This window comes from Nylanderia fulva, unplaced genomic scaffold (genome assembly GCF_048542155.1).
Source record: "Nylanderia fulva isolate GAGA-0341 unplaced genomic scaffold, ASM4854215v1 Scaffold8, whole genome shotgun sequence".
NCBI lineage: Eukaryota > Metazoa > Arthropoda > Insecta > Hymenoptera > Formicidae > Nylanderia > Nylanderia fulva.
The window spans coordinates 5,877,143-5,889,231 of record NW_028190916.1 but is presented as its reverse complement, the minus strand read 5'-3'; the positions used below and the strand labels follow the sequence as shown (position 1 = coordinate 5,889,231).

At 33.1% G+C, this 12,089-nt stretch overlaps 1 protein-coding gene across 1 annotated transcript; it reads right to left on the bottom strand.

Moving 5' to 3' along the window:
• Nucleotides 1-4,243: 4,243 nt before the first annotated feature.
• Nucleotides 4,244-10,864, bottom strand: LOC114941310 (uncharacterized). Its single transcript, XM_029316244.2, is given in 4 exon segments — nt 4,244-4,950; nt 5,969-6,185; nt 9,554-9,800; nt 9,802-10,864. Coding segments are annotated over 4 exon segments (1,008 nt in total). The 5' UTR covers nt 10,021-10,864; the 3' UTR covers nt 4,244-4,625.
• Between the last annotated feature and the right edge of the window lie 1,225 nt (nt 10,865-12,089).

Here is a 12,089-nt window from a genome sequence, read left to right as displayed (position 1 = left end):
TGGTGCTATTGACGTCTATCCTCAGTCCTCCTAGTTGGTAAATATAAGAAATATTCGAAAGAATTTCTTTGAGTCGTGGCGGCTGCATGAAACACCGCTGATTGGCCGCGCGTACGCCAATTTTCCTCGACGGCGCTTCGCCACGAAAAATCGCTAAATTGCTTCTTTGAAATACCGGAAAAGCGGAGGAAACGGTTCCCTCCGTAGTTCGCTCGGCAAGTTCTTCTTGGTAGACTTCAAGCGTCGTTACCCGCTTGATGATCCGCGATGCACTCGGGCTGATTTTCTTCCTTCTTCCTTAAATTCAAAGCAGAGCGGGCATTAATTTTGAGAAGAAGAAATATTTTCACACGTAAAAATGCGTAACGTTTGTAAAGTGAAAAGTTTACACTACAAGTCTTATTTTTCGTCAGATATAATAGATATTCAAAGCTTGGATAATTATTAATGTACTATATTATATTATTTTTCATTAAAATTTCTTTTCTATAACATTGAAAAAAATATTTTTACATTTTAAAAAGCGTTAGATAAAATCCAGGATTGCTTTAAAATTTTTGTAAGTTTTTAATTTTTCTTATGAAATTATAAAATAAAATACAATTTTTTCAATAATTTTAGAATGAGCGTTAGTTTTACATTAGTAATAAATTATTTATCCCATACAGTTGATAATCAAAAAAATATAATTTATCTAATAAATAATTAAAATACTTAAAAATTTATCTTATACTTACAAATCCTATACTTGTCCCTGACGTAGCATTTCAAATGTTTTCGCGAAATGGAGAGGTGTCCCCTTTAACGTTTTCAATAGTCCATATGACACTCCGGTTCCTAGGTTTCCTTGGCAACCATCCCAATTGAAACGCGTGTCAGAAGTCGGAAGAATGGTACATAAGAGAGGTAGGAAAAAGTGACGACAAAGACGAAAGTAACTGAAATCTCAAACTTGGAACCAGTAATTCCATTTATATTACTTGGAAAGGACGGCAAAATCAGATTCACGCGTTTGTTTTACTCATAAAGAAGAAGAACTTATTACATTTTTTCTATTCTGTTCTTTAACATCTTAATTGTATATTGACTGCACATTTTCAATTATTTTTGCAGTTGATTTACAATTAAAAAAAATGTTTAACTCAATCAATGAAATATTACATATATACTTTACTTTTAAAAAATGCTTTAATTATACTTTTAAATTTGCCTCGCTCATTTTACATTTATTGTAAGAGACACTGCAGGCGCTTGAAAAAAATCAGGATTTTTTTACCCTGCACGCAAATGGTTCGTGCAAAATTGATAATGGCCGTTATGCAGCCCCGAGCGATTAAATTCCTCTTTGTACAATTTTTTACATGAAATTCAAATTGATCCCGCTTGAATGATTTTTGCGATAAATATGATTTTCGTTACCTCTACTTGTCTGCGAATTCATTAAACAAAGGATATTTAATCAAATATATATTAAAGATATGAATATATTCTTTTTTTTAAAGCTTGATATTTAATTATAATTTTTTATCTAATTATATTTTTTAATTATAATAATTACTGGGATGAATTTTTTAGATAAATAATAAATTAAAAATAACAATTTTTGTAGATATTAACACAAATGTGAAGAATTTATTTATGAAAAATGATATAAAAATTTCATAATCACATGAGATAATAGAGCACAATATTTTATATTATTACATATCAAATATAAAATTTTAATAGTATTTTCCTTACGAAAATTTGTGTATAAATAAAATATCTAAGAAAAATTTAGATTTAGATATTATATAATAGTATTTTTATAATAAAATGCATTAGGGAAAAAATTGTGAATTTTTATCTGAAATAATTTATTTGGAATATCTGCAAAATAGATTCTACATTAACTTTCCCAGTTTATCTTTCATTCATTTAACACGAAGCTTTCTAGTAACAAACGAAAGAGGTGCGCTTGTAGAGAAATGGTGTAACGAGGGGATAAGGCGTAGCGCCGTAGTGGATGATCAAGGGAGAGGGTGGTCTTGTGCTATTAACAGCTAATGAAAATTAGCTTTCGTCGGTTGATTGAGCGTTAAATCGTTCCTTTCTCGTTTTACGAGACTAGTCCGTCAGTGATGCACTCGAACTAACGTACTCTCGCTTCAAATTGCGAGCTTGTTACTGTCGGTAGCAAATTCCTGAGTCAAGGGTTGAAAATGGTTTGTTACATCCATATATTCTTAATTTAGACTTTGACATCTTTTTAGAAAAATTCCGGCGACAAAACGTTGCCAATTAATAACGACATGATTTTAATAATAATACAGTTTATAAAAAATAAAATAACTGAGAATTAAAAATTTTTATTTTACATTATGCTAATTGATTGATTGATTGATAGATCTACTTAAGTTAGCGTGTTTTTATCAATAACGTGTAATAGTTTTATATTTATAACGATTATGTTATAAAATACGCAGACTTATAATATTATTGAAGTATGAAATTTTTTTACTTATTTATGTCGCACTGTTGATGCGATACAAATTTTGATTACAGCAATTAATACGGCGACTTCTATTCGTAATGTGTTGGTAGTTTAAATGTGCGCGATGGAAAATCGGTGGCTGTAGACTTTATAGTCGCTTCTGCAGTCCATTATTGCTTCGTTTATAACAGTTCTAAACATTGTAAAGCCATATTGCTCTTGTGCTAAACGAGGCCTTGTGTCGATGTACAGTCGCTATTAGTGCCGAAACTCGTAATAATTTGTGGCTTGCGTCACGAAAATTATGTTGACCACTGTAGTTTGTTGATACTCAGAAACACCAAAAATACGAATTACGAAATAAATGAATGGACGATTTTTCTACACACACATCTGAGAATTTTTGTATATTTTTGTACAAAATGTATTTACTTCATAATTTCTTTTTTATATAAATTATTTAATCAAATATCTAAAACATTTCAAGCTAAATTATTATTTAAATATATTGTTTTTTTTTTATTTTTCTCGAAATAATTTACATCGTAAATTAATGTCGTAAAAGAATAGTATTGCAATAATTTATGAAATATTCTATATATAACTCTCATAAAAAAATAGTGCTATATACATGCAATTAAAACTTGAAAAAAATGTAAACAAATAAATTAAAAACTGCTAATTATCTTCTTAACAACTTAAAGATCGCCTCATATAAGGATTTACACGGCGGAATGTAAAAGGCATTTCGGCGAAGAGAATGTAACATTTTTGTTTACAACAGATGAGTGTCAGATCTAGATTTTTTCTCATCCGTCGGTTAAGCTTGCTCATCTCCGTGTCTGAATAAACATATCTGATGTCTGCTGGGCCCACCCAGATGCAACCATTAAAACCCTTATGAGAAAGTCAGTTGCAATACCGACGAGAAAATGCATTTTTCACCTGCAATGTTTTTTTTTCGAAATTAAAAGGAATCGGGGGAAAAAAGGAAAAATTAGAAGAAAACGTACACATATAATTTATAATATATACACAAATTTTGAGTGATATACATATATTTGAAAACATTTACGCGATCATCCGAATGTACTTAAATAATAAATCGAATTTGAACATAGTACACTCGTGATGCATGTTAAACAAATTCAGTTAGTATTAGATTTAATTCATACTTTTTACATTGCACATAGTTCACTAGTAATTGCACATGTTTTATAGTATTAATTCGAAGAACACATTTTCTAATTTTACTTAAGAATCATGCATCGCAATTTATATGTCAGTTAATCTTCTTCCAATTAAAAAGCTAAATATAGTTTAGCATTATTACAATACAATATCATTTCTGTTTCGAGATATGAAACATTAAAGTTAAAAAACATACATGAAGAAGTCAATATAGAGCAGAGTATTAGCGCATTGTAAAAATTTAATTCTTTAACTCTTTCCTATTTTTCAAATTTAATAAAGTATATGATATATCCTAGATAACAAAGAAAATAGAGGAAACCCAATTATTCGCATTTTATTATACATTTATTTACAGACTAATTTACATCATTTTTATATCGTCATTGAATTACAATAAATATATGATAATTTCAGACAGCTCTATAAGATGAGTAGTAAGTCCAATTATTATGCATATTATTATGATTCTAAGAAACAGACTTTTCGTATGAAGTGCTTCATACATCGAAATATAATTGAAAGGCTTAGTACAATGTTAAGAACGTTTTATAGATAAGCTACTGAAAAATATCATAAATTGTTAGTAACATTTAGTATAGGTGTAGTCATACTTCGAACATCCTTTGATTTGATATTCTAAAAAAGATGAAAAACACACTTTCATGAAAAGTCTCATAATTTAATAAATAAATATCCAAAAATTGTATTTGCGATTTTTGCGGGTGGATTGAGCATGCTGTTGTTTCAAGTCTCGTTCAATTTATTTATTTTTTTTTTTATTATTCAGGCAAAGTCAATAGATTTTAAAAGTCTTCTCCCACGACATTTCGCAATACATTTATCTAACACAAAATATAATTATTCTAAATGATAGTATTTTACATGATTCACTTGAAAGTGACCATCATCTTCGTGTCGATATGAAACAACAGTCGACATTTCGCGAGCAATCTATCGTTCATTTCTCGTTCTTGATTTTCGAGATTTGACTCGGATCGAAATCGGGCGCGATCGGGCTTTGTACCTGAACGTGGGTGGCGTGCAGGGGCGGACAAAGCAGCGGATGATACGGGAGACAGTAATATGGGAAACCGCCGAGCGCTTTGTTCGCTGGGTGAATTTGCGGGCTCGACATTTGGCCGGGAAGTTGTCCGGAACCACGAAGAGGCAATCCCCTCAAATGCTCGTCCGGATGTACCAGGACGCGTACAGCCACGCGCCTGGCGCTCCCAGAATTTACGAGGGCACCTAATTCCTGCTGTTGGCGCCGTTTGGTCTTGTATCTGAAGTGAAAATTAGTAAGGATACACGGAGTTTTCTTTTAGAATTTACCCTGAAAATCACTGTAATCGTAGGATTATATCGTGTTGGAAGACTTTTATAGGATTAATGTTTATCACAAAAAATATTAATAGGTACATAGTAAAATTAATCGAGTATATTTTATATCTTATTGTGGTAGATATTCATATTTTTATTGTGATAAATATTAATCGATAAAACTCTTATAAAATTCTTCCAATACCATATTGTCCCATGATTACCATGATTTTCATGGTAAATTTTAAGAGAAAATTTTCTGTGTTTAATGAAATTCGAAACGGTAATCCGTATAATAGTGTCAAATTCCGATTCTATTTCCGAAAAAAATTCAGGGTGTCTAGCGGTCAGGGAAATCTGGAAAACCGGGCATTGTCAGGGAATTTTATAAATAATTTTATAAATATCTTGATTTTTTTCACATTATTCTACATTTGTCTCAATAATTTGAAATTTTTTATTAAATAAATATAAACTTTCTTGACTTCCAGCACGCTAATTTACTGTGTTGTCGATTCATCTTCAGTGTTCGCTTTACATTAATTTATATTTTCGTTGTCGTGTTATTTTATTTCAATGTGTTCGATAGAGACAAAACTAAAAAATTTGATATAATATAAATAAAAAAGGTGATTATTTAAATAGTTTATATAGTGTCGTGTTGGTTTCGATTATCGTACATAATGCAGATTGTATAATTGATTTAAATTTTTATTTTTTTTTTTAACTTCCGAACCTTTTTATTGTTGACAAAAATATCTCAAGGATTTCATGATTTAACATTTAATTGATTTATCATATAGACATCTGCAAATTATATATTTGGAAAAAATGATACTAAAAAGTCAGGGAAAAAATTAATTTCTGGTCTTGGGAAAATAAGAAAAAGTCAGGGATTTTTTTTCATTGAGTCTACTAGACACCCTGAAATTACAAAATTTTTATATTAAATTTAAAATTAATTATTATATATTTTGAAACCTTCGATTTTGAAACCAAATCTTGACTTGCGTCTCCGTCAATTTCAAGCCGCGTGCCAGATCTGCTCTTTCAGGACCCGACAAATATTTTTGAGCGGCAAATCTTCTCTCTAATTCGTAGACTTGTGCATGCGAGAATGCCGCTCTGCTGCGTTTTTTTCTGTTCTGCAAACTTTGCCCCGAATTTTGCGTTTCATACGCATCGTCTTCCACTTCATCTGTAAGATATGGACGAATAAGTTTATTTCAGAAATAAAATCAAGCAACTCCTTTTGCATGCTGCAACTTAAATTAATAGATACTTATAAAAAGTAAAACTTTTATTTTCACGACATTCTACTTTCATTAAACATATTCCATTTATATTTTAAATTATCATGGTATATATTAAAAGAAGAGCAGCTTTTGCAAGCTTTTACATATCAACGACCATGGAATCTCATTTTTCGAATAACGCGAGCTTGCCGAGCTCAAATTCGTTTGCGGATAAATATTTAGATTCACGCGAGAATCTGCAACTATACCGTAAAGCAATCGTTTAGCCCGAAAGTCGGAGTAACCATCAGCGAGCGGCCATAGAGACGGCGAACGATCGGAGAGAGAAAGAGAGAGCTTCGTTGCTTTTGATGTCTCGAACAAACATTAACACATGTACTCGCTACTCCGACATGTTTACGCTTCTGTTCCGCGGTAATTCTCCTCTAAGTTTAACCAGTGGCACTAGAGTACAATCATGCTCAGCAGATCGGGCTAACTTCTTCTACTTGGCAATGCGCTTGGTCCACTACTTTGCAATACAAATATATACAGGTATTATTATAAGCAAATAGCATATACTTTTTTAATCAACAGAATGAACAAATTTCATCATTGACGGCTACAAAATTAATTCGCACTTTATTACTTTTTATAAATTATCGAGATATCTTTTGAAATATCTTTGTATTGTATTTTTATATAATTTTTTTTTGTGTAACATTACAATTTTGACCGCGGACATCCTTTCAAAATATATCGTAGAGATGGTCAAATTAAAATTATTTAATACAGATTTCTTATATATTTTAATATCTAAAAATATATCGCACCTTTGAAATATAGAAATAAATTCTTTAGTATCATAACGATTTGTCAGTGAGATATCATATTTAAAAAAGTGAAAAAATCCTTTTTAATGTATTTATCAAATTTTAAAGAAAAATATAATTAAACTTATCACTCTGATAATTTTCAAATAAATATACAGAGGGGAAAAAGAAAAATGAATAAGATTTTTCAGATCAATATATTTTCGCGAGTTTTTAATCGCGAAGTTCTCCGATGGTATTATAATTATTTCGCGCTTAAAACGCTCATCCTACGTCAATGTTTATCGTCGGCGGTTCGCAGGGGATGCGGAGCATTTAGAGAGATCTATATTTGATCACTTTCGACGTCAACTAGATGCCATCTCGTCCGGCTAATGCGTCCATCCTTCGGCGCTCGTCAAACATCCTACACCGCGTCTATATCGAGAGTTTAGTTCCAGACGAGCAAGTGGCGTCGACTGACTCTGATTACATCGATGATCCTTTGAAACCACTAAAACGCTTTTCGGTCCCTACCTGTCTTAGCTTACGACGCGACGGGGGCGATATTGAAAACCATTTTTTCAATTATTATTTCATTACCGCAATGAAGAATTAAGAGTCATCTATTCGCGACGTTATCGATATTCTTTCGATTTATATGTTCATTATTATATTAAATGACTGGAGAGATTTTTCCTTCGTGGAAGTAGAGTCGTAATTTTCTGAGTGCACCTTGAATCGGTGCCAGCTCGTGCCTATCTCTTTACCCCCGAGTCGCTGCAAACAATATACTTCCGTGGCTCGTGCTCAAGTGACGATTCTTCATTTAAGAGGAGGCGGTACACCGTGTCTTCGTAAAGTTAATTATCGTATTTTTTTTTATGGAGCTATCCTTATCCGATTTTTTAAATAAAATCTTATATAGTTACGTATTTTTTTATAAAGAATTTTTTATTTTTATTTTTTTTTAAATTATACTAAGTTTTATTAGATTACATATTTTATTAGATTTTACATGCTTTACGAATTTTTTAAATTATTTGGAATTGATTTTTTATTTGTATAATACATGGACATAATTCTAAGAGCGCAATTATTTAAAAATATATCGAATAATTGTAACACTTGCTAAATCTGAAATGAAAAAATTAATCAAAATTTATAGTTCGTGACAAATTATAGTGTCGTATTTAATATAAAAATTCTTTTCTTATTATATTTAACGATTTAAGGATAAAATAAAAATCATGTGTATATTTCACCACGAACGCTGTTAATCATGATTGATTTCTCGAGCATGCAGTGTGAGAGAAAATATCTCTGTTTACCTTTATATTAAGATAACACTATTCGGCCATGTAATTCAATACCTACCCTTCGTATCGCAATAACGAGGGCGAATATATATTACGAAAAAATGGATATAGGGGAATGCAAAGATTAACTAAGAAATTTCGCTATATGCTGTGACATGAATTGGTATAAAATTTAATTTATTAAGTGGGAAATATCATCAGTGCAATTCTATGTGCAACATATATCACACATCGCAGATTTAACGTAAATAGTTAATGATAAAAATTATTGCTATTCTGTATATATTACGTAGCGTTACATCCATAGCAAATAAATCAATCGCGAATGTTTACTCGGAAATAGTTAGCGATCGTAACCTTGATCTAAAACAGTTTTTGAGGTAATCCACGAATCCTTGCGTGCTTTCGAGACAGGGGAACCGAGTGCGGCCAGAGATTGAACAAGTGCAAGAAGTAATCGGCACTCGTGACGTCTGCCGAGTCGAGTGCCACTTATGCTACTAAAATTACATTCAATTATGTTATCTTCGCTCGGGTTAACTTTAAAAACCCTTGAAGAAGCTCGCCTGTTACGCGCGTATCTGCTTAAATGACCTCTTAAGCCCGCATCCTCGTGCCCGACGTAAGATCATCCGGCAAGTCACCATCTTCCAGAATTTCAGAAAGATGTTTTTATTCGCGCCAAATATTAAGCATGTATTATTTCATCTCTTCCGAAAAGATTTTACTTTAATTTTCTTTTATTTTCTTTTATTTTTTTTCAATTTTTTTAATATTCATTGATAATTGTAATCGATTGATCATTGTTAAAAATATATTGTAAGACTTATAGATTACAATAATCAATTATTATTAATAATGAAAATTTGACAAAAATAAGATTAAAGTAAAATTTTGGATGAGCTTTTTATAAGCTTTTTAAAAGTTATATATATCATCAGCATTCTGAATAATATTTTGAAGAAAGTGCGATATAGTTTGCATAATAAAGTTGCTTATTGAATTGTGATATTTATTACAAGATTATTATTTGATAAAATTCAATATTGTTAAATTGATGTACGAGAATAAATCTTGATGCTACTTTGGCATAATTTTTAATGATAGAACATTCGTGATACAATACGCTCTTTATTATCGAATAAAATTTCTCGCGCAATGAAAATTAAATGATTAACTCACGCGAACGATATCACGTACCTAAATACTTGTTTTTACTCATATCCAACGCTTCGTCCTGCTGTCTGTGAGAAGTCTCCATCGGTTCTTTAACAGGCTGATATGCCGTTAGATTTTCCAGAGTCTCGAGGTGATGCTTGAAAGTTCCCTGGGTTAAATGCGGGATGCTTCCAAAATTTGATAAATTTGCTTGCGCCAGATTCCTTCTCAGGATATCCAGTTCGTGCGCCATACTCAGCTCCGGGGTTGGTAATCTCGGATAATGAATCATCCTGATCGTGATCGTAATTTCCGTCAAGCTGCTCGTTCTCCGCTACGCGCTCGTAATCCCGATTGTGTCTTCTCATCGGCGCGGAAACAACGGCCTGGATTTTCTCTAAATCGCATCGTCTCGAATCCGTAGTTCTTCGACTTAGAATGTCCGCGATGCTGAAGGGAGTCGGTTGAGAAGGTTTCGGCGAAGCTTCGCTACGCTTATCGTCCTCCATCACTCCGATTTCGATGAGCTTTCTCGCGGATCTCGCAATAATTGCAATAAAAAAGTCTAGCTAGGAAAAAAAAAAGGATTCTTTGTACACTCTCAGTCGTCTCACTTTCAAATGTTTTCAACTTTTTTCTTCATCATTACAACCATCATCAATTGTATGCACACATGAGAAAGCTTGTCGCGTCACATGTTATACGAATCGTCACCAAATTCCACTATCCTGTTTCCTTCTACAATTCTTTTAGTTCTCGATCACCTTTTACGAACCTACAGAAGTCGAATTTTCTCAGTCACTCGCTCGTTCAACTAGCGTCGTCGACACGTCGGAGCGGAGAATCAGCCGACGAATGCTAGAAGATGTCTTCCGCGTTCACATAATCCCTGAAGACTCTTCGAGCAGCCAGAGAGGATCGCTGGTAGGCCGACTGGCGTTATTAATTGTTATTCCCGAGTGCTCGACCCTTTCGATTCGAGTGTGCTTCGGTCAAGTGTGCTTGTCGCCCGCGGAGACTTATTTTTCGAATTACCACACTCAACTCGCGACTCTCCCTTCCTCCCTCGTAAAGAGAGAGCCTCCCTCTTTTGCCAGATCAACCCCCACCTAAGAGACGCTTGCTGTTCTTTGCCCTTCTCTTTCTGGTCCCACTTTTTCTATTTTACGAAAACCTCTCTAGTTTCACACAGATGATCTCGAAGTTCAGTTTTATCTTCCTTTATCGGGGGAAACGAAGTTCAGCGTAAATCAATTCCGATTATATATTACTCATCAGCTATCGATCTCCCGCTACGTATTGAAGAGATGATCCACCACCTCTTCTCTCATTAACGTGCTCGACGGTGCTTCTCTCTCGTTTGCCCACCCTCTCGGTCTCGGCTCTCCCGAGCTTGCACACGAGTTCTGAGATAGGTGGAGCTTTAGATGTCCTACGTGCGACCGGATGTAATGCTTCCGTCACGACGCAAGCCTCGCCCTACAACCAATCCGTCGCTTTTCCCTCGACTCTGCTTTTCCGCGATGGCCAATCCAGACTGAGGCGCGAACCGGGAAATATTCCGCGACGGAGTGGGAATGCGGGAGATTTTTAGATCATCGTATAGTCGTCGCGACCCCGCCGGAACCGTACGGGCACTTTAGACATTTTCTCGTTTTGTCATCCGTGTCAGCGAGGAATGATAAAAGGCTCCTTAAGTTCTTGCGACGAAGCAATCACTCACGGTCGTCATATGCGACGACAGTTTCATAATTGATGTCTGTTTCGCACAATCGAGTTTACTTGTACTAATATTGGAACAAAATGTGCTTTCACATATTGGGGAAATAATTGTCTTCAATTAGATTCAAGTTTGTTAAAGGAACTCGCTGGAACTCGGTGGAATTGGCTTTTTTTATATGTTATAGCTTGCGGAACAAAAGATGTAATGCAAAGATAAATAATGAACAATTACTGAGTTACAACCAGTCAAACAACTCGCAAAGTTCTAATTCTTCATTTTTGACTGCTTGTAAATCAGTAATCATTTATTATTCAGCTTTTTGGGCTTATTACATTTTTTGTTTCAGCGAGTCATAAGTTACAACATGTGAGAAAAGTAGCTGATTTTACCGGGATTTAATTTCATCTAGGATTTTATATAGGTTCAAAAACCCTGTACTAATCATAAAATTAAATTTTGATGAAATAATCTGATTTTCTCATATGTTGTAGCTTGTGATCTACTGAACAAAAAATATAATAGGCTCAATGCTAAAATAATATACATTTACTGATCTAGAGTCAGTCATACGAAAAACTTTGGAGGTTGTTTGACTGTCTGTAGCTTAATAACTATGTAATATTTAACATTGAAGTTATTACATCTTTTGTTCAGGATTACAATATATAAAAAAACAACTAATTCGACCGAAAGCCAAAATTCTATGTATTTAGTGCATCCTTTTAAAGTACTTTTTTATAGTAAAATAAAATTATAAAACTTATAATAATTTCACGTATTTAATTAATATATTGTAATGCATTTATTATCTATTTTTGATTGCTTGTTTTTACATCATTTTTCTTAAGTTATTAA